Below are 23,983 nucleotides of genomic sequence, written 5' to 3' on the forward strand. Positions count from 1 at the left end.
GAGCAACAGGAACCGTGTTCATGCCCACTACCAAAAAAGGGGGATGGCGTGGGCCTCTTCGGCATGTAGGGTGGATATAAATTAAATAAAACGTTCCATTAATTTGTCGCCCCCCGGGCACACCCTTCGCTCCGTCCGTGGGGGTTTGTTTTCCGGTTGGTTGTGTTGTGATTTAGCTCTGATTAGCCGCAAACGATTGCGCCTGCGGTGTTACCCTGCTGGGCCACGGCGCCCCAAACCGTGATGCCAGCATAAAGGAGCGACGTCTTCGTTGCTGTTGTTGTTGGAGTTTGCGTTTTTCGATTTTCGCGCGAGTACCCAAGGTACACGATTTCGATTTACCAACGTAACGACGGGGATGGGGGCTCAGAAAATGGCGAAAACCCAGAGATGCTGCGCTGGAAATAGAAGCTTCCGCTCTGCGTGCCCACACCACCCTTCCCGGTGACGACGAGCATGTTGTGTTGTGTCGCTAGGGAGTAATTCTACGGAATTGATTTGTGGTTTTTCGGGGGAAAAGTTGCTCCATTAGCAACGGCCGCGACCACTCTCCGTACGGCAACCCGGGGTGCTGGGGAGAGGGTGCTACGAAGGCAAACTTTTCACCCGCGAATGTCGTTGCAATGTGTGATAGCGGTGGTGGTGGTGGTGGTGGTGGTGGTGGTGGTGGTGGTGGTGATGCTTGCACACATCACACGAACATATGCCGGCCGGTGCGCACATCTTTTTAAACCACCAGAGTGAAGCCGACGCTGGCACATGTGGCGACAGCAACATCCCTAACTCCCAAAACCCCCTCCCCGGGTGGGAGGCACCAACATAGAAGCGTTATTTCTCATTTGTGAACGGCGCAGCTGTGCTGCATGGTGGAGTCGCGTGCTGGAGACTGATGAAAACAATGACACTGTTACCGCTGCTGCTCGGGACATACGTGGTGGCTACAAAGGGATCGACTGCTGCTGCCCCGGAGTAGTAGTGATGGGCAAACCGTACAGAAAGAGCCCAGCACGAGTCATAAGTGGAGCAAACAATGAAAAGACAGAAAAACATATTAGAACACCCTCACTCCATCCCGGATGTGGATGCGGTTTGCAAAGGAATGAACGGAACTTCCGTAAATGATGATGAAGATGAATTTCGATTCAACGAAGCGGGGCATGGCGAGCATCATCATCATCAGCCAGCCAGCTAGCTCTCGCACATCAGACGGTTTTGTGGCATGATTCGCGGTGGTTTTATTCGAATTGAGCTACGTTGTGCAACTCCTAATTGAAGTACGTAAAGGGAAAGGACTTGGGACGAAACCACTTACACGTACCATTTACTTCCTTAGACATCCGATTCCAATTTTCTCTCGCGCGGTTCTTGGTGGTCAAGACTTCTGACAAGGTGTACGATGGTGGCCGAGCTGTTACATTGTTGTGCCATCGCCACAGGTGCCTTTAAAAGGATATTTAAGAAGATAAGTCTTCTAGAAAAACGCAGAAGAACTGGGAGAGAGTGAAGAAAATGGGAGATAAAACAATCGAGAAGGAGAGGTCCTAGATTAATGTCAAGTCCCTCGCGGTCTCCACCCAGCTGATGATTCGTCAACGGAAAAATGGTCTTCATCTCCTCGCCAGCAGCTCAGTTACTCGTGGCAGGAGGTCTTGACACCACTCTCTTCCTCAGTGATTCATTAGCCACTGGTCTGGTGAAACCGCGGGACCAGCCGAGCACCGAGAACCACCGAGCGAGACCACCGTTGATGAATGGAGCAGCAAATTATGGCACTCCTGGCGTGACGATGAAGGTGTGTTCCTGGGCACCAGGTGGTCTCCCAGGTCGTCGACGTCGTCGTCGTTGCCTTTGTTTCGGGTGCCAGAGCATCGGTGCAAAATGGCAGCCAAGGACTTCCAAGCTGAGGATCATTCGTTCTAATTCCGTAGAGGCATAGAGGGCGGAGAAGGTGGAGGTGCGATGTGGTGATTATGATGACAAGAAGTGCTTCATCTTGCCATCAAAGCTTGCGGACGGTGATGGTGGCCACTTTGAAGAAAATGAGCTACGTTTTACGATGGGGATTCCCTGTGGCCGAGTTTCTCTTCTGCCACACGGCGCTGCGACAATGATGAGTCCCACTAGGTGGCCGCCGGCGCACACGCGATTGTCTAGACCACCGTAATGGTCAAACCGTGGGACCCGAGACATGGCGCCAGGACGTCGATCCTTGGCTCGTTAGGCTCACCGCCGAACAGCCCCTCAAAATGGCGATGACTCTTTACGGGGGTCCTTCCCTTGGTGTTCCTTTTGATTGGGCTTTTGGGGCGCACTTGCGCGATCCAATCGTCACTACCGTAGGCCGGGATTTGGCCAGGCACACGCTACGGAACGGTCTTACGGGACTAATACCGGCTCGGATTGGACGGTTGCTGCGCCGAGTGGATTACCGGCAGGCAGCCAGCACAACACAACAAGCCCCAATCAGCTGGCTCACTGTTTGCAGCCCATCGCTGGTTTTTGGGGTGTTGGTTGGTTGGCGATTCAATCGCGCCTAGGACGCTCGGAAAAGCGTGAGCATCGGGATCATCGTCATCATCACGCGCCCTCCTTCCTTAATGCAATCTAATAATAATCCATCGGATGCACTTTTGTCACGCCGGGCTCGAGGCTGCACCGGCAGCAGTCGAGTGGTCGGTGGCGCACACATTTGCATATAAATTACATTTTCATAAATTAATACGAGCGAATCAGCGCGGGCGCGCGCGCACGAGCTGGCTGGGCCTGGTGGGGCCACGGTGGGCGACATAGATATTCCGGAAGCTATAATCTATTTATCTCGCCGTTGCGTTGTGGACTCTCACAGGAGGGGGACTCCAGTTAGGGGAGGAAGGCAGAATGGTGTTGCATTCGTGCAACCGACTAAGCGAGAGAGAGATAGAGAGGGAGAGAGTTGGAGTGAAACGTGAGAACTACGCCGTCAGGATGATGATCCTGATGGTGATGATAATGTGTCCTTTTCCCCGTAGAGACACGACGATTGGCTGTCGTTCGTTGTCTCTCTTTCCCTCTCTGTTTCTCTATCTCTCTGTTCCACGGTTGGGCTCCAAGCGCCCATCATGAAGGGTTTTCCTTTGAACCGCTTCGCACCTTTCGCAGGAAGAGGCTAATACTGAGCTCGCGCGTACACCTTTTGACGTGAGGTAAAACAAGGATGCAGACGAGCTGTTCGACGTCACTGGCTGGCGAGTACTGTAATTGGAACAATGGAAGGAAAATTTCTGAATACATTTTATGCTTTTGAGGTAACGTCAAAGAGACGAATAGATCCATACCGACTAGTTCTACCCTTGAAGTCTGCTTGCTGCAGCCTAATTGGGAACGTGAACGTGTAACAATGTTGCGTGGAACAGGGAATCCTCCAGTAATGACCATTTTACGTGCTCGTTGATGGCCATTTTGTTCCCGGTATTTGTGGTGGATAATGAGATTCAACAAGTAGCACGGATGGAAGGCGATTGATTGAGTGGAGGCCACACTAATGGTTTTATGCTACTCAATGTTCGTAGATAAGATGAAAGCAAATCCCCCTTTCTCAACCAATCGGCTCAAGCCTAGACGGCGAGATGCTCGGCCACGATCTCCGCTCGAGGAACAAAAGATTAGGATGCAACGCAAAAGCTGTCCATCAACTCTTTCTTGTTTGCGTTTCTCGCCCTAAGAGGGCAAATTGGCTGTCATAAAGTAACTCACAGAACACGCCTTGTCGACTGTCGGCCCCACGTTATGCGCGTTAATGTCGTTATAAATGATTGGCTCACCGTGGGAAGCGGAAAGTCATGGAAAATGATATTTTATTATAATGAAGAAGGAAAGCTGAGCTGCCCGTGCTGTTAAGACCGCTGTCCTGAGCTTCTTGATGTTTTGCTGCGCAAACTGGCGCCCTCGGCATGCAGCAGCATGGATGATCGATTATGCTGCCGCTCGAACTGGGTCAGAGAGGGGACGGATTGCTGTGTGATTATGCAGCGAAACGTTGTGCTTGGCACAAGTGAGAAAGAAGGGACCACCGGTAGTCAGAGACTCATTAATACGAAAGGCTATTCATTCGCTGCATCATCAGGCACGATTCGGGCACACGAGCATCGAGCAGATGCGCGGTATCACAATCTGGCCGGCGCTGATGTTATGCTGATTGAAAGCAAAACTCATTTTCACAAGCACCACGCTGGTGGTCGGTCGCTGTATCATTTTGTATCAATGTCATATGCCGATGGAAACCCGTGCCGCCGGGAGCATCATGTGCTGAACACTCGATTGTTGATTCAGAGCTCTGGCAGTGCACACGGTATCACGGTAGACAAAGTAGCAGCCTAGACAATGCAAAATCATCAGCACAAATGCATTCTAAGCTCGCAGAGCAGAGCGGTTCATCTCATTCGCTCTTGCGCACAGCAATGGAATGCACGTTCTTCCTGTTCATTCCAAAAACCAAGCGGAACATAAATAAAACAGATGAGCAGCGTGATTGCAACATTGTGTCAGGGTGTACGGTCACAGCGACAACCATTAGCTCAACACGCAAAGAAAGCGAAACGGTGCCAGTTACAAAATGGTTTATGGCACCGATCCGTCCAAGTCCACGCTTCAATGGCGCCCACGTTGATGGTGCACCATTACACGACAACGGAGGAAAAGAGGGCGAAGAAGAAGGAAGAAATTAAAAGCTTCAAAGCACTTTTGATGGCACTTTTAATAGGATCAAATGGCCACGCCAGAAAACGCGATGTTTAGTGATTGGCAGGAAAGTTTTTCCCAACGCGATGCTCGCCATGGGTTCGGGCACCAGCACCGGATGGCGTGCCAAGACGCATTTTATGAGCACCGATGTTTATCGACGTTTCGGGGGGGGAAAAAAGAAAAATCCAGAAAATCTGTCGCACAAAGTTTTGGAAAACGTATTTATGACCAATTCCCACGCAGTTTCGGGTTTTTTGCCCGGGTTGGCGAAGAAAATTGGCTTTTTCGCTGGAAATGTTGCTTCACGCGATCACGCGAACAGATGACGAGGTTCTGGGGTGCGCGACAAAGAGCGTCAATTGGCAGGAGCATAAGACATCGAATGACGTCACAGTTAGCAGTCAATTTTGGTGAAGCTCGTTCGTTCACTGTTCTAAAACGTTCACGTACGGGATAACATTATGCATTGTTCGAGGTGCATAGTAAGGGAGAAAGGGTGAAGGGTGAAAGGACATTAAATTTATTACCAGGCAGTATTCGGTTCCGAGACAATCTACAATTGACGTCGTGGGTTGATTGAGGCTTGAGCATCATCGCAAGCAAACAGACCGCCACATGTAGCCCTGAGGATCGTTTGGGGAAAATAAAAATGATTATGTCCACCATCATCATCATCACCATCATCATCGTCGTCGTCGGTCACCATGATCATCAGCAGAAACAGTCGGAGCAGCAGCTTGTGGCTTATTATTCGATGCACATCCTTTCCGGTGGCCGCTAACGTTTAAATGTGAAACCATTTGCATACCACCGTACACCCATGACGGTGACTGGCTGGCTGGCTGGATAGCTGTTTGGTGGTTCTGCTCACTCGGTAGCATCGTGCACGATCACAGTACATGCCGGAGTACCTAGCTACCAACCGCATCAGTAACCAAGCCTCGCAAACGAATCCACCCAGCCTTACCGACCGCTAAACCACTCCCGTGAACAAAGCATAGCGAGCATAGCGTGTCGTCCTCGTCGTCGTCGTTGGTTCTGTGTGAAAAATTTAAAATTTATGTCGAACATCATCAAATTAATGCTCATTTTGCTTTGCGTCCACCATTCTGGCCACCAACGACTGGCTGGCTGGCTGGCTGGCTGGGCGGATGTGACTGGCTGACATTTTTCCCATCGCGATTGTTTTCCTTTTTTTCTTACCATCTTTTGCTCTCTTTACTTTCATGCACCGGTAACGAATGCAAATAACAACAACAACGCCAACGGGGGAAAAAAACCATAAAACAACACCAACAATCAACATTTCAACTTCGTTCTGGCGCTGGCACTCGTCATCACCATCATCACCGTCATCATCGCGGTGGTTCTCTCGGCTGCGCCTGTCCTGCGCCTGGATGGATTCGCTACAAATACAATTTGAACAATAACCATCTCCTGCGCTGCCATCATCAAACAGAACAACGGTGCCCAGCAGCTTGCATCGGAGGCGACTGTTTACATACAATTAGAGGATGTAAACGACGAAATACCGCTGTTTACGGAACGTGAGCAGGAAACGGTGCTGGAGGGAGAACCGATCGGAACGAAGGTGACACAAGTGAATGCAATCGATAAGGATGGTACCTTCCCCAACAATCAGGTGAGTAACTGCATGCCAAGCGGTGACGATGATGCTGCCGCTGCCAAGGGGCTGCAGCTGGATGTCGGAGGAGACTGGAGGAGAAGGTTCGTTCCGATGAAGCGTGCTCGAATGTAAAACGGAACGAGATGTGACTTGAAATTCTTCGATTTCTTCTAGTCTTGATTTGCTTTTCTTTTTTCTGGGAGGGTGATATCTTGTTAGACTAACTTCAAGGAGCTTGATGGGAGAAGCGTTTAGTATAAAAAAATGTTACCACGAAGAGTAGAGTGTGCAGTTAACTAACAAAGAAGTGATGGTAACAGGAGCCGTATTAAAAACTAAAAGTCACGCTAGGTAAAAAACAAAATTAGAAAACCTGCATCGGCCGGGAATCGAACCCGGGCCGCCCGCGTGGCAGGCGAGCATTCTACCACTGAACCACCGATGCTTGGTTCTTATTTGCAAAGACTATTACAACCGGTTTCTTTGTTTTCTAAAAACATAAGAAATAAGATAACTGTGGGTCCTATTTTGGCTCGAGTCACTCCAACAGACAATTCCGAGTCTACCGGCGAATTGCGAGGAAGAAAATTCGTCTCATAACCGCCCAATGGTATGTTTGGGGTAGAGTTTCCATTTGCGAAACCACAGAACTCACCCCAGGCCCCCACAGTGCCATCGGAACCACCATTCGGTATTATATGGCCCTAGCAATCCAAGACTAGCCTCTTCTCTGCCTCCCCTTGGCTGGTGATGGTTTGCGGTGGAATGTTTATCGTCGCAAATAACTTTCCATTTGATTATTTAATCTCGAATTCCGGATCGAACGTTGCTCGCGATGTCGGCCCGCTGGTGTCTCAAGCGTCGGATTTGACATTCGACATTGGTGGAGGCGCACTGGTCTCGTCCTGTTAAAGGAGTACGTCGCGATGCTGATGGTTGCTGCTTCAAGAGATGCTTCTTGGTGCGCTGACTGCTTTCACCACCAAACGGGGCCGTGTGTCTCGGTTCCGATCGTGTTTATGAGCAGAGTACAGCAGCCAGCACTGGATTCGCGACGTCCTTTCCTCAGCCAAACTTCATCTTTTGGGAGCTTGTTTGGCATCGAGTTTCGTTCCGTTCGCTGGAAGTTTTGCTTTTTCCATTTCACCGGTCATTTACGTTTGCTGCCTGCCGCTGCTAAGGATTATGAAATATTCATTTTCTTCCTCGGGCCTTTCCGGTGCCCTGATTTGCCGCCATTCCATTTTTCCTTTTCCTCTTTTCTTTTTGCACTTTTTATGCCCTCGAAACTAAAGAGCAAAAGGATTCTTCTTCCACTGCTTTGCGTCAGTTCGGACTGACTCTCGTGCAGCATCGTGGCGAAAAGGGGCGAAAAATGGAGTGAGAGTAAGGTTTTGGGTCAGCAAGGATGGGCTGAGCCTTTGGTGAAGCTCCGAGATTTGATGATCTCCCGTCGCCACGGGCGATGGGAGGCTGTCTGTTGGGTGGTGGCGTACATCCGGCCCCAAAAACACTGGTTCGGGGAATAGGTTTCGGGTACGATTTGGTTGCCGTTCGCCAAACCGAACCCTAGCATCGCACAAGGAAGGACCACCGTATCCGCAATCGATACGTGGGTATTTTCGTGGACCGGTCTCCGGTCGCATCAGTATGCGGCTCGTGCACCCAGATCGGCCATCGAACGCCAGAAGCCGACAGTTGTGGCAGCACAGATTGAGCATATTTAATAAATACACACATGGCGGATTGTGGACAGCGCGGACGGTTGCGCTTATGCTGTGGGCTACATATGTTTGATCGCAAAGCATATTTGCATCTAATCCTCGATTGCTTTGCGCAAATAAATGAATAGCTGGCCCGGTTGTAAGCAGCACAATGACCTTTACAATTCATTTGATCATCGTCTCTTCGGTAGCATTACTGGCGATGGTGGTGTAGTTGCTCCATTTGACCCCTGGCAGCGCATTAAAGACTCGGTCCGTTGCTCACGCTTTTCATCACTCAATCACCTAAAGGCAGGTTCGGGCAATTGGGTGCGAATGATTCAATCATTCCCACCGCGAGTCAATTATCTCTCTTATCCTCCCTTTTTTGGAGGAGTTGGGGGTTGGGGTGCAAAGTTTAGTCAAACATTTTAAATGATTCACCCCCCCGGAGGGTGTGGGTTCGTTTTAAATAATTACAAATCTCCGTGTTGACCCCAGGGGCCCTTAGGGGATGTGAAGTTGAATTAACAAAAGGAAAACGAGCGGCAAAAAGCGAAGGCAAGAAAACTCGTGCTTCACGGACAATACACCGCATACCAAGCCACTCGAATCCGGTCCGTAGATAGTGGCAGGATCTAATGGGAGGTGATTATCGAGGAGCTCGTAATGGGAGGGGGGGTGCTGCAGTAATAGTCAAAAGGTCCCGGAGGGCACGAAAGATTCAATTTAAAAAAGGCTCAATTGTTTCTAATTAAACCGTAGCCCAAAGTTTCGTTCTCTTATGCTTTCCTTTGGTCTTTTGGTGTTCGGGATATTCGGAAAATGAACCAACACTCAGGAAACGTTCGCTTTTCTACCCTAGGATGCGACAAGCTTTTGCAACGTGCACGCTTCAACGGTGACGGTGTCCGAAATTGCATACTAATTGCCCGGTCTTTCTCTCTCTCGCTTTACAGGTGTACTACTACATCGTCGATTCGCCCCGGAACGAGGGCAAAGATTTCTTCGAAATCAATCTGCAAAGTGGCGAGATCTTCACGAAGGTGGTGTTCGATCGTGAGAAGCAGGGAGCGTACGCTCTGGAAGTCGAAGCACGTGACGGTGCTCCTTCCGCCCGGCCCAATAGCAATCAGCAGCCCAATTCAGGTGAGTTTTCGCGCGGCCCGCACTTTCCTGGGGAAGATTTTTAGCACATTTTTCCCTTTCCAATCGATGGTAGGATCGGGACGCAAATGCTCTTTTACTTCCCCCTCCTTTTTTATTGCCTCAAATGTTATGGTTATGCGTAGCGCAACGCGAGATTGTTGCACGAATCGGTTGTTTCGCTTGTCCATCATCGCGCAGGCACGTTTTGCAACAAATGGTTACCGCGCCACCGAAAACCTGGTCGTTCTGGCCCAATCCAAAATGGTGGCAGCATTTAGACACGCACTGGTTTGTGCGTGCAACGATCGTAAGCGCAGGCCTCGTGCATTGTGCCTTCTTTTGCTAAATCGAATGGGTTAAATGCGGTGATAAAATCCAACCGGAACTCAAACTCACGCACGGCGTCACCGACAGCAGCGTAACGGGAACAATAACGATGAAAATGACGCGGACGCGGAAATAGGAAAAAGCAATTAGCGAGCGCCTTCCCGTGTTTTAATATTCATTACTTGTAAATTAATAACTTTGGCAATTTGGAGCCGCGAGCCTCTCCGGGGGGGGGGGCACACTCCTAGTGAGGCGCCACTGTTGCTAAAATAAAAATCCAAATGGTGGATAATAAGGGAAGCGCTAACGGTTTGGGTCGCTTCACCTTAATGCCATCCTTTTACCATCTCCCCCTTCCGTGACACCCGCAAACACGGGATGGTAGCCTCGGGAACTCGGGAATGACACGCTCGTCCGGCGCTGAAAGGGTTTTCCCGAGCCCATTGCCACGTGCCAATGAAGGATACGGGGAACCAAAGGTTGTTCCATTTTTCTGCTTCGATGGCACTGAAAGCGAAGTGGAAGGAGAGCGGATATTCCAGTGGGCATTCAGCTTATACTTTTATTTCTTTCTTTTTTTTGGACCTATCTGGAGGAACGCTTCTTGGAGCTAATTCTCAGAAAAGTGAAAGAGAGAAAGAGAGAGAGAGAGAGAGAGAGAGCGTATTCGCCTCCGTTCTGAATGGAAAAAAACAAGTAGGGGTAGAGTTTAAAACATGTTTTTACCACTCCTGGACCTGAAGGTTCCTTTTTTGATTGGAGTCCATTTTATTAAATTCCTCTTCCTCCTCCCGTGCGCTGGCCGATAAGACTTGATTCACAAGAAAGTCACTCCGTGAGGAATGAAGTCATATATAGCATAGTGTTCCAAAGAACCGCCCGAAATAATACTTTTTGAATTACGGAAAAAGCATTTCAACGTGATTGGCTTTTAGCGTTTGATACATTCCTGGTAGCTTATCGGCTTAAAGTTGCCGGTGGCATCTGTCCAGCAGCATAAACCACCTTAAAACCCCTTCTGCCGAAACCGACCAAGTGCCGTGCCGGTATTCTGACAATCTGTTCGCTGATCCAGTTGTTCTCCAGCATATTGTGCACTGTCCGGGCTTATCTAGCTACTTTCATTCATCACTCAGTTCATAAGGCAAACTATGGATACCACAAAACCATCGTCACAAAGCCGGAGAAGCTGGTGCCAGTGATGAAGTTGTTCCTTTTTTCCACCCCCCCGGGTCGCTTCCAACACTCTTCATTCCCTTGAATGGAGGTCTGGATTGGAAGACAACCACTTTTGAAATAAACACATCCTGAAGGCCCGTCCGTGTCCGCTGCTGGATGTCGCTTTCTGGATGCAGACACACAAATCCATGCCCTCCTGTAAATTGGGTGCTGATTGTGCTACAACCATAGCCACCGAACCGAACACACGAACTGCACGTCCTCGGACGGTCTGGTACATCCTTTGGGGCCTTTAATTTAATCCAGAACTTCTACACAGTCCGTCCATCCGTGGTGTTGTCGGATACGCAAGCCTTTAAAAGGTGTTGGTGTGCTTGGGAGAATGGTGCTGGTTGTTAGTCAGGATCAGGAGGAGGGACCGGAATGTGGCCACAGCGCACGCGCTTCCCTGATGAACGCTGGCTGCGTCTACTCTCTGCGACGGTTTCAAGACATACGGTTTAGTGGAAGCCAACACAAATGCACCAAATCTAATTCTGAATACATGCAGGCGATGCTCTCATCACCTCCAACCTCGTTGGTTGCCCTTCCGGCCAGTGAGTGCATGCATGCATGCATGCATGTCCTGCTGCCCGGAGGGTATGATAATGTTTGACATGTTTATTACCATCCTTATGCCCCCGGGCTCCCTGGCGCCAGGTTTGCCCTTTATTCATGATGGCCAAGGCAAAGGACATGGCCATGAGCAGTACTGGAGGAGGGGGACCGGATACGTTCAAGGTTTGTTAATTCGAGAGCAAAATTATGAGCAACACACTGCACACTGCATGTTGGGGCGACAAAAGGTTAGCGAGCTGGGGCTGAGAAGGGGAGCATTGACTCTAGAGAAGGGGAAGAGAACCAACCCGAGCCCGGCTCGGACGTTAGCTTATTGCACATCATTTTATTCGAGAATGATTTGATTTGTTAACTGCCACCAGACAAAAGCCACCTTTCTGCCAACGATAACATACTTTGCACTTGACCGCCGGACATCATCTGCTAAGGTGCCAATCCAACATTGACCGACCGGATCCTGGTGTCCGGACCGATCTTCTGATGCCAATGGGGTGCTGTCGTGAATGGCTTTAAAATGCCAAGATTGTGGCTATGTGTCGGTTAGTCATTCGCCGTGATCCGAGACCGGGGTTATGACCGAGAGCAAACGCACCATTTCGTGGAAACCGAGCGTTATGTATGTCTCGCAGCTTAAGTGGTTCAACGTGCGCCCTACAACCCTAATGCCTCGTGTTTCTGTTGCTTGATTCTCCAGCAGCAGCAGCACCATTGATGTTGAAGCCTCCAAGTCATGCGAGATGCACAGAAAAACTCCAAAATGCAGTTATGTGCCCGGCCGAAGCTTAAGGGGATGAGGGTTGCTTCCCTTGCCCCAACGAAACAATACACAACTTCCGCCTTTCCCGCCCCCTTTGGCCGGCGATGCGCTCCAGTGAGAGATGTGCCGTGGCATGTGTTGCGAACTTTTATGCTTCCCCCGGCCACGCCACCACAAAACCACGTGACCGTTTTCTGAGGTTTTAGGGAGACACGCGTAGCAGCCCCACCACCACCACCCGCACCACTTTGCGCCCCAGCAAATCCAGGATCGGCGTCAAACACATGTTCCGGTGTGAGGTTCCGGTTCGTGGCCCGTAGTCGGCTCAGCGAGCTTGGAAAAGTTTAAAGACCAGCCAAGAGCCGACCGAAGCGTGGCAGCTCCCGGCCACCCCACCACACGCTTATGTCCTGAAGTCCGGCCAAAGAGCGCTTTCTCCTTTGCTGGCTGTTGTTTTCCTCTATCCTTGTTTTTTTTTTTTGAAAATCTATTTTGCAAGTTCCTAGTCAAATCTCGAACCTAAACCTCAGCCAACGGCCAACACTAGCGGCAGCAGTAGCAGCGGGCTGGCCAAGGGGTCACATTTTATATTTATTTTAACTTTATGTGGAATAATAAAACTTTTCCCCGAATGGAAAAAAGGAGCGACGCGAGGCAAGGCGAGCAAGCGGAATGATTCACACACTAAAGGACACACTGAGCGTTCCAGTGTCCCGGCGCTGCTGAACGGTGGCACCACTACACAGGACAAAGTTCCGTTCACCGCAACCCGTACTCGGCCGGGGAGCAAATCAAATTGGAATCACCGTCGATCCACACGGTGAAGCTCACCAATTGCCTCAGTGTGTTGTGTTCGGCTACGGGGGCCCTCGCGGTCAACGTCATTCGATCTATCTCCGTCCGTTCGTCGCACTCCAGCCACCTTTGCACGGTTTTGCATAAATTATTATTATTACGATTCGACGGAAGCCGTCTCTATTTTTGTTTCATTCGAGTACGAAGCATCACAAGCCCTCGTCTCGTCCCCCCCCCCCCTTTTTTCCTGGTGAACCCCAGGCATGACGGGCTGGAATGTGCAGCAGCCCGGATTGGTGTACAGATTTCCATTTTTGGGTAAATAAATCAATCGCGAGCGTTCCCCACTTTCACAGTGGCAGTGAGCCGGCGAGAGAGGGGGTACGCGGGTTAGTGCGCTACAGTAGCATCATGGCCGCATTCCGGTCCCGGCCCCCGTCCCGGTGTGGTCAGTATGCTACGCTCGATGAGTGATGAATTTTGCTCATTTATGAGCGCTTTTCATGAGGAAATTGAATAGCACTCGTCGGTGGGTGGGCACTGATGGGCCAAAAGAGGATTAGAGTGGTGGCGATGAAAGTTTTCGAATATCGACACATGCACACACGCATTGCACCACTGACAAGTGGCTTCGGTGTTGGCGTGCTTTTACTGGCGTTGGGTGAAACTAATTTTATTACACTTTTGTGGGCGCCACGTTCGAAACACTACGGTTGACCGATAGTAGCATCTCCAACTGGCATTCCATGCAACATGATGATTGTATTTACCTCCGGTTCGTTCGTTTATCTAGCGCAAAATTGGTGACCGGTGTTTAATCCGCTAATTGAAAGCGAAACGTCAGGTGAATTTTCGGGAAATTTTATGCTCCCCGAACGAGCGGACACCGTTGTTTGTTAATTATGAGAGCAATTTATGTGCACCAAAAGGCGAGAAAAACAAGTGCGAGACAGGCTCCTTCCATGACAAACGAGCTTTCGAGCTGGAAAGTAATCACACTCTGCACGTTGCTCATGCTACACACCTGCGCTTAGAAGCAAGTGACGCAGGTGACCGGAGGCTCTGGACTTGAAGAAAGTGCAATCAAAATAGAAACGTTTGCCAGGGTCGTCGCCACGGAAGCCATTCATTCGGCCAGCCGGCCGGCCAGCCAGCCAGGGGGACACACAATTTGCGGCGTGACAGTTAGTTATGTTTCTGTGTGAGAGGTGCCCGAGGTTAATAGATGAATGTTTTTGGATGGCGGCTATTACAAGCATGGTGCGGTGGCTGTGCTCTGCTGAGTGCATCCTCTGCTGGTTGGTGTCAGTTTCACTCCAGCACGACCTGGAAGTGCGATATGTTTCCACTTTTCTGCCACAATGATTGCACTTATGATGTGAATGTCATTGGCAATGGTGCAAATAGAGCATCTTCTATGCTCTCCAACTCCTAGTTCCTGGGTAAAGACACTGGGTGGAAGTTTTTTTTTAAAGGATAGACGAGGATGCTGCTACTACTGCATCCTGGCCTGCCGGCTGATTGAGTTGTACCAACCACAACCGGTGTTACGCAGTGATGCTTCCGTTAATGGTTACCAGGAATCCGGGAGTTCCAGCTGGAGTTCCAGGTGCGGTCGGTACAGCAAGACACCAAATCGAACATCAGAAACCGGGAAGAGAGCCCCGGACGGGGAAGGGGGAGGTGTGCGTTGCGTTTCGAGAAAAATAACTTTTCCTTCCGCAGCGGTTTTCCGCCACCTCCGCCCAAAACCAATCTTCTGTCAGTTCCCACTGGGTACTAGTGGGGCGTGTTGGGCCCCGGGGTTCCGGAAACACTACCACCAACGGCACCACGAGACGAGGGCGCACTCGGCCTCGGATGAAGCCGGAAAATAAATTTACATTTATATTAAAAACAAATATCTGTCGTGTTGTGTTTCGTGTCTGGGACACGCAGCTGGGGTTTTTAATGCTACTGCTGCCACTGCTGCTGCTCCCGTGAGGTACCTACGCAAGGTGCACCATCATCAGAAGCGTACCGTTGGAACCGTGGTTGTCAGTCGTCACTGGCCACGGGGGGTGGTGGTGGTCGGCAGCGGCACTCTCAACTGGGCGTGAAGATGATGATTTCCTTCCCTACACTCTCCTGGTGAGCCATCGCTAGCGCACTGGCCGCAGGATCCACTGTTTTTCCGCAATCATTACCTTCTTGTTCCGTGGCCGTGGCCTCCGATGGTAGCCACAACGGAAATGACCGCTTCCGGCAATGCATTTCCTTGCGCCGTCCTTCCTGTCCGCTTAGGCGCTTTGCCGTGCGCTGTGGTGTGCATGGCATGTCTGACGCTGCCCGACTCTTTGTCTCGTGACGTGACTGTTTGGCGAGTTCTGCTGCTGCTGCTGCTGCTGCTGGTGCCGCGTGCCAAACCGACAATAAGAAAGCTGCTAATGGTACAAACCAGCTGGCATGCTGGCAGGATGGCTAGTTCACTGGCCGTCTGGTAGCAGCCAGGAACCATCGTTTGTTGATGCATCGCAGCGGTTGTGGCTCCCGATGCCAGCTGGTGAGCAGCATCACGCACTGGCACAAGAAAGGAGTTCATTATCTTAATTACTATTTGTGCCATCATTCGCGACAACGGCCCTGGTCGCTGGTTCTCACCGGCCACCCTAAGTAAGTAACAATTGTAGTCGGTAGCAAGCGCGCCCGGCGCCAACAGTTGGGGGACTATGGCGAGTCGCTGCATAATGATAAGTTCCCGGTTCCCGGCATTCCGGTGGCGGGTACGCAAATGGCAAAACTGGCAAAAGGGGAGCCGCCCGGTCGAGTCGAGTTCCCGGTGGTGGTCTCTACGGAACGAGAGAATGATTGGATCGTCGGGACGTGTGTCGCGTGCGTCTCTTCGGAGAAATGATTCCGGTTGCGGATGCGTCGGCGTGACTATTCCGCGGATGTTCATGATCCGCGCAAAGGGATGTCATGCGATGTCACTCAAAGGTTGAAGCAATTGGTTCCTGGGGAGAACTTGATATCAGAAAATGAGGTTTTCGTCGAAATCCAGTTTCGATTCTGGTCGCCCCGAACGACGGCTTTTGACGAGTTGGCCGCACAACGCACAAAAGACACACAATTTCGTTACGTTCCGCGCACTTCTCTTAAACGTTTCCGCGGATTGGAAAAGGTTCCCATTGCCAGGCACTGACAACGCGGAGACGTGGGAACGACAATCTGCCTTGGATTTTGTAATTGAATTTAATGCCCAAGGCCACAACCGTACAAGGGCGACGTTGGGACTTCACGTAAGGAATGCGTGTGCGCACAGATTTGACGAGAGTGCGGCCCCCGGGATAATGAATTTGATGGACCAACCATGGCAATGACGGTATCCGGATTGGTAGGCGATGGACCCTTAATACCGGATTTTCGGGGGAATGGCTGGCGGGTGGTGGGTTATGGTCTGGATCAGGGTCTGTTTTTTTTATCTGCCCACCGATTGGCCACCACAGAATGGGCGCAGAGTGCGTTCCGGGAAGACATTGAATTCAATTATGTCCTCATTTTTTGGACAATTCAATTTCCTGCCCGCCAATGTCGGGTCGGTGAGGCAAAAGGACATTTCAAGGAGAGCAGTTAATGGTGAGTCCAGGGGGGGGGGGCTGTTTTCTGTCGCGTTTTTTTCCTCTTATTTTTCGATAGCTTTCTAAGTCACTTCCTAAATAAAATGCCCTTTGGGCTAGCGATAACAAAGAGAGGATTCATTTTCCTTAAAACAGAATTCATCGCAACCGAACTTGAGGGATTCATACAATTTAAACATTTCCGGATCCGGATTCAGCTACGCGCACTCGATGCAGTTTCTTGTTCCCCAGTGGCAATGGCCCATTCCAATGCACTCAAAAGACCACCCTTGTCGAGCAGATGTAGCTTCGGCGCTAGTTGGGATTCAATTTTTATGTTCCACAAACCTCCTTCTTTCTCCCTCTCTCTCTCTCTTGCTCTCTTTCTTTCCCATCCCAAGGGAATTGTCTATCATTTTCTGCTGCGACAACGGTACAACGCGCTGACAAGCGACGATGCATTTTGATACAAGATGCTGGCTTGAAACAATGTCGTATGCAGGCGAGAACGAACATGAACAGAACCTTCTCCCCCGCCCGGGGGGGTTTCCAGTACTTTCCGTGCGCGCAAGAAACTGTGATGTAACTGCAAGTGCGAGTGAAACGAAACGAAACGAAACGAAGGGCCAATGGCTATAAAAAGAATCGGAAAGAAAGAAAAGCCACCCCCAGGGGTGGAAAAGACTCGAAGTGAAAGACATTTCGCCAACCAGCGAGCCAGCGAGCCAACGAGCCAGCCAGCGTCGGAGCGCAGGGAACGGAATACAAATTCAATTTGCGTCGTGATATTTCCGCGAGATGCCTTCGAATGGACCACGGTGCTGGGCTGGGCTACTGGTGACGCCGTAGGCTATCCTCGCGCCCCCTTTTCTCCCTCGTACCGCCTTTCGCGGGTGGCATATCATTCGGCAGGACATAATCGGGGGATTTGAACCGAAAAGCCCTCCGCTTAACGGTCGGTGCGGCCTCTTCCACTTCTTGGTACACAATGGAGTCTCTGGTCTCTGTCTCTGTCTGTTTTTGTGTGTGTCAAGTGGTGGCTCAACAGGAGGGGCCGCCCAGCTACGGTCACTGTTGATGGTGGTGGTGGTCCGGCTTTGGATTTTCCCAGAAGTGCAATCCTTCGAAGTGAAGCGTCCCTTCGGTTTCGCTCCTTAACACCTTATCCACTCGACTCGTTTCCTTCATGCCCACCTTCCCCACCATTCGTATTAAGAGGGATGGGGTGTGTTCTTACAGTAGATCCTTCTTCAATTGTGCTTCTTCGGGCCTAACACAAAAAAGCACCACGGAAATAGACCATTCGAGCCATCGACGCGGACAAGCGAATCCCGGATGTGAATTCCCGGAAGATACTGCTTCTGCTGCTGATGGTCCCTCGACACAAGCACGGCCTCACCAACCACTGGCTGGTTTTCTTGGGTGTAAAATTTCTTGGGAAAGCCGACCCGGCCGAGCCCGGCCCGGTACGAACAAACGGCGAAACTGTTTGATTCCCGGGCACAGTTGTCACCTTCGACGCGCAAACATCTTGCCGAAAACGGAAACCAAGGGGGAGATCGGTTTTTATTTCATTTTCCCAAAAGAAGAGTGAGAAGAAACCAACTCTTGTTCGGCATTGGCCGTTATTTTTCGTATGCTCGGATGCGGGTGGAATATGTAAAAATCCTCCCCCTTCCCCCCTCTCCCTCGGTACCCCCTCGGTGGTCGAGCATTGTTACCTCTTCCACTCGCTGTCATGAGAGCGGATTTGCATTTGTGTCTGGCTGCGAGAGTGTGCATTTGTGTGTACAAGTCGTTGGCTTCAAGCAGTTTAGTTATCTGTTTGGCAGAGGACAAGCTTTTTGGATTAAGGATAATAAAATAAATGGATTAGATAAGCATGTAAGCCAGTAACGGGACCATCGGTGTACCGGCTTTTCCGTTAGTTCCGCTTGTTTTCGCCAACATGTGACGGTGTGCGGATGCTTGTGTGATAGCATCAACCTTGCGAGGGGTGTCTGTTAAGTTTGTTACCCCTCTATCCCTTTTCTCGCACCCTTCCGAGACCGATCAGTCAACCACATTCAAACAGGTCTCTATGGCTCTTCGCAGTCCCTTTGGCGTCGCACACTGGGCACAGGGTGCCGGCCGTAAACCCCCGGTAAAAGAATTTAATTTGCCCTCTCACCTGTGCTCCGTCGGTTGGTTGGCTGTCGGGCTGGTTGGCATATCTTGGGAAGCGGAGCGATCCCTCCCTCTCACTTTGTCTCTCTCCCTCTCTGCATGTCCCCTTTCTGCTCTCGGAAAAAAGGGGGAGGAATTTTCAACCCCCGAAAACGACCGACCGACCGGAATTCCCCTGTTGAACATAATTTGACGCTAAAAGCTTGGCCGGCGACGCTGAAAAACAAGTGACAGTTGGGGCAAAGAGAGAGATAGAGAGAGAGAGAATCGAATTATGTCCAACTCTGCGCCGTCCGCTCTCAATGCCACACAGCCGGTAACCTGTCGCTCCAGTGAGTGGTCGCTTCACCACGTTGGTTGCTTTTGGGCGAAACAAACTAATAATAAAAAATGCGTGCGTGAGTGATTCCCCGGTGGCCTCTCGAGGGGCGGTAGAGGGGCCCATCGAGGGAAATCTACTCCCGTGTCAGCCCATGTCGAGACTGTCCGTCGTCGTTTCCATTAATTTGAACGCTGGACGGATTGAAAAACCATGTCACCGTCGGCGACGTCGGTGGCGGACGATGGGATTCATATTGGACAGGTGGAATGCTGGCATTTGCTTACAATGCTTACCCCACCGAAGCTGAGTGGTGGTGGTTTCGTTTACAGTGTTTAAAAAAATAAAACAATCGCAAAAGCGATCAACTATCCGATTACCGTTTCGAAAGAGCATGACTCGCCGTACAGGTGAGTGGCCTGTTCGTCATCATCACACCGTAAACCCGCACCATCATGCTGATGAGATAAAGTAATAGAGAAAGGTGGGAAGGAAAATGGGAAAACCGACATTCCAACTCGCATTCCGGCATGTCCACCGGACGGGCATCCCATCCCAGGTGGAGCGCCAGGGCCTTTGATTTGCGCGAAAGAGTAAAGTAAGTAAGGGATATGACAGTGTGCGGCTGCTGTCGATGTGTGCTCCACTCGTTGGCCATACTTGATGGGTGGAGGGGGTGCGTTTGGGGGATGAACGTAGCGCGCGATTCGCGGTCCCGTACCACATCACATCCCATTATCTTCATCCGTGCATCGTCATCATCATCATCATCGTCGTGCGCCATCCGATGGGAATGGGAACTATGCAACAACAACAAAAAAAAATGTGAAAATTCCAGAATGCACGTTCCGATGGAGGCGCACGGTACCGATGGAGGCGCATGGAGGCGCATGGTGCTCATAAGAAAAAAATGATCCAACAGCGCACTAGTAGAAGGTGTTACTCCCCGAGGCTAGCTGCTTCCGTGTCCCATCTCCTCTGCTGTCCCCCGTGTCCCTGAGGAACATTTATTTGATTCACTGTGGCCAGCATAGGCACATACATTTTTGTACTTTTATTATTGAATTAAATAGAATTCTCGAGGGATTGTGTTTGTGCCTCTCACCGAATGTGTATGGCAGCGAGCACGCCTGGAATAGAGTACCATTTTATAGCTTCGCTCTCAACGTGCTGCTAGCATTAAGCGGGAAGCGGCAGCGGGGGTCGGGAGCCTCCGGCACCGGAAACATGTAATGCGATATCGTTTTAATGGAGACACGGTGACGACATTCGGTGAGGAGCGATAAGGAGGAAATCGTGTTTCATTGCTCTATCTCTAGCACCACGGAAGCCGCTGCCGTCGTCGTCGTCGTCATCGTCGTCATGGTCGTCGTTGTTGTTGTCTGTTTTTATTGTTTTCCAGCTGGCAGGCTGGCAGTCAGCCCGATATCCCTGTAAACCCATTGCTGCCTGCCACCCATTCTGCGGGGGGTATTTTTACGGAGTTTTTGTTGCCATCGGCAAAGAAGGGATTCTGCTCAAAATGGCGCTGGATTATGTGTATTTGGCATCCTGTGCTGCCTGTTCTAGGCAAATGCAGATGTGCTTCCCTTCTTGCTTTCCTCTTGCACACATACAGACACACAAACAGACACGATTTGTTGAAATGAGTTTGAGCTTGTATTGATATCAAGTTTTGAAAATGGTTCCTGCTTCCTGTGTTTGCCTTCTGATTGCAATCCTCGCTAGCACACCGCCGGCTATTTACTGTCATTGCACGAGTGTGAGTGTTTGTGTGCCTGTATGTGTCCGTGTCCGATCACTTCCGGTAAATCGGCCCTCAGGTAGTGCGGCAGCTTAGCTCTGAATCTCATTTGGCCGGTAGGCGAGGCGAAGGGAATGTCATGATCTGATTAGAATCGCATCCCCCCCCTAAAACCCCCTTTCATCCCCGCTATCGGGATTTGGTTCGACTCAACGCGGCCCCATAAACTGGCACTGGTAATGCATCAACAGCACCCCACCGCCACCTGCGCCGCTTGACACTTCCTGTCGCCTGCCAAGACGAATGGTGTGTCGGTAAACGGTGGTACAAGTGGTGGTGGTGATGATGGTGCGGCACTCAACCACACCTGCCCACCAGGATGATGCACCGTTTATGGGGCCGCGACGATAAATCGCTCGATGCTTCCAGCCACGGCCACGCCACGTGTACGGCCGCTCACCACCAGATAAGCTGCTTTACGGCGGAAACGTGGGAAAATTTATTCGAAACAAAACAGTTAGTGTGAGTGTCTGTCGGTGTGTGCTGCTGCTACTGGTGAAGCCAAGGGGAGGATTCAAACGGAAATGAGAGTGAGAGAGAGCGAGACAGCGTGGGTGGTAAATGCACTTTCCGGGCCGGCGAGTGATAAGTCCCGATATGGTAATGGCATCACTCATTTCCGAAGTCCGCCCCCTCCATTTCGGGAGGAAGGAACGGGGACGATCATTTGGGTGCGATTAGCGTGGAATTGGTTTCGGTCATTTTAATTGCAAAATCACGATCACGCGAGACTCCCAGAAACCTGAATCCACCGTGGCCATCCGTGGCCACCACCACCACCAGCGTCATCACGATGATTTATTGCTGGTGCTGTCGCCTCTACCACGATTGATGCTATCGGTTGCGTGCTCGCGCTACCTGCGTTTGTGGTCGTGATTTGCATTGCCGTGATTGTTCCGCCCGTCCAGCTGCCGTTGATTAGTGAGCTTTCATGGGCTTCAAACGTGAAGTCATTTACCGGGACAGGGATCGTAAAAATCGTCAAATCGTCCAATCAAATGGTCAACCAAGCGGATCGATTAACCAGAAGCGCGGTGGTTGGTGGGCGGGGTTTGGCAGTCAGCTGGCCATAATCACACAAACTCACCCCCAACTCTGATTGTGAAAACTATTGTTGCGTTTCCCCGGCTTCTCCTTCTCTCTCTCTCTCTCTCTCTCTCTCTCTCTCTCTCTCTCTCTCTCTCTCTCTCTCTCTCTCTCTCTCTCTCTCTCTCTCTCTCATTCACTGTGTTCGGTTCGGTTGGCGCCGTTAAAAATGGCGTCGACGAGGACGAGGAAGTCTTTGCGGACCAATTACTCCATTTTTGGCTCGAATTCGAAGCAAGTGCAGAATAAAATGATGCTTTCGAATAAGAGAGAAGGGGGTGGAAAACGGGTGGAAGAGTTCTTTCGGACCACTCCGGTTGCCATAAACACCCCAATAAACTACCCCGAACCCCCTTCCGGTTTCGAGCTCGCCATTTCCTCAATTCAAACTCATTCCTTCGTTGCTAGTTGGCAAAAGGAAGAAGATAAGAGGAAGGAATGTTTGGGAGTGGGCGAGGGTGCCATCGAGACAAACTGGAACCTCCGGCCTCGACACAAGAATCACGGCCAAAGCACGACCGCAGCAAAGGAAAGAAATGGACAAAAATCGAATCGTTCCCCTTCAGCTCGGCCAAGGACACTTCCGACCGATCGAGAGACCGTTGCCATCATCCATACTTCATTGAACCAATCCCGGAGCATGGAGTGGATGGCAGTGAAGGCGAAGGAGTGATTCATTATTGAGTTAAGCATCTTTAGCCGGTTCCGGAACGGCGGCCGGACGCCCCGGATTGCTGCTGATGACATCTTCGTCGTCGCCAGCCAGCCAGCGGCCGGTTCGTTACCCCACAATCGATGACGGCAATCGGCTGCCGCAACTACTACTACTACTACTACTACTGTGTGGCGCTGGTGACCTCGTTTAATTTGGCCACCCCATTGGCGTGGCCGGATGAGAGAGACGCAAAAAGGATGCGGAAGCGACGGTTCCCCACGTTTCTTCGCTTTCATTCGTGTTATTTGTTGATTTCCCATTTTATAAATACATTTTCATCGCTTCTCGGTCTGCTTTCGGTATCGCCCCGAACCGAATGCTGGCGAGGGAGGAGAGGATTAAGGACACGGCGGGACATTTGAGCTGCGACGCGAATTGCTCGGAAAATGGATGTCTCTTCGCTTCCTGGTTCTCTCGCTTGCACTCCATTCCGCACGCTTCGCTTGAAGGGAAGTTCGAATTTTTCGTTTTCTTTCGGTTGTGGAAAACCTGCGGGAAAATCGGGTATCGTGGCACTAAGTGGAACGCGGAATTTCATTTCCCCAATCGCCATTTGCCATTCGGACATGCACGACGTTGTTATTGTGCTGCAGGTGACCCTCTTCAGTGGCCGCGGACCCGTTCGATGCGGTTCGATGCTCATTCATGTTCGGTTCGCTTCAGGTGAGCCGCCGGCCGCCCAGTTAAGTGGAACTTCTTAACCTCGCGGTAGGGGTAAGGTCCGTGTAATGACCTCGTTCTTATCCTGCTCATAAATCATATTCTCGTCTCGGTTCTTTCTCGCTCTTTCTCTCTCTCTCTCTCTCTCTCTCTGTCGCTCCTCGACTCTCTAAACTCGTTATCGTGTGCTGAAAAGCGAAGCGGATAATATTCGCAGCCTTCTACCCTTCATCCCCTTCATTGCCTGCTGCATACTCATCCCCTTTTCTTCTTTTTCTTTTGCTTTCTCCTTCCAGGTAAGCCCGCATTACCACCGTTGATCGTTAGATCGTTAGTGTCCGACCAGTTCCAGGGTCAAAATGAGATGCAGGGGGTAAGTTTGTGGCTACGTGATTATCATTGTGCAGAGTCTCTCGTTCGCTCTCTCTCTCCTTCCTCCGGTTTAACATGGCGCGTAATTCGCTTGGTGGTCGCCACGCCACGATGGTTGCGGCCAACGAATGCCATCGCCAAGGGGCTTGGAGTTAAGGCCCTTCCTCTCACTCTCACCCCAAAAACCCGCAGGTGATTATCGAGAGTGGTCCTCCGAGAGCGGCTGGATCTTTCAGTTCGTTGGCTCTGGGCGAGTATGCTGATCCTCTTTAGTGAAGGGACGACCCTACACATCCCCCCCCCCCCTTTCCCATGAGGGGAAAACTAATAATCTGTGCGGCTGTGGCCAAGTGACGAGCCGAGTCATGGCGCTGGCGCTTTTCGCATTCGT

At 50.8% G+C, this 23,983-nt stretch overlaps 1 protein-coding gene and 1 non-coding gene across 2 annotated transcripts in view; one reads left to right on the forward strand and one right to left on the reverse strand.

The window, feature by feature from the left end:
• LOC126581459 (neural-cadherin) overlaps positions 1-23,983 on the forward strand; it is a 209,809-nt gene that overhangs the window by 69,205 nt on the left and 116,621 nt on the right. Inside the window, exons 11-12 of the mRNA XM_050245133.1 lie at positions 6,179-6,361; positions 9,009-9,198. Of these exons, the coding sequence (XP_050101090.1) occupies positions 6,179-6,361; positions 9,009-9,198 (373 nt within the window). The remainder of the gene's footprint in view (positions 1-6,178; positions 6,362-9,008; positions 9,199-23,983) is intronic.
• Trnag-gcc (transfer RNA glycine (anticodon GCC)) lies at positions 6,721-6,791 on the reverse strand. Its single transcript has one exon. It is a non-coding gene; the product is annotated as a tRNA-Gly (tRNA).

This window comes from Anopheles aquasalis, chromosome 2, assembly GCF_943734665.1.
Source record: "Anopheles aquasalis chromosome 2, idAnoAquaMG_Q_19, whole genome shotgun sequence".
Lineage (NCBI taxonomy): Eukaryota > Metazoa > Arthropoda > Insecta > Diptera > Culicidae > Anopheles > Anopheles aquasalis.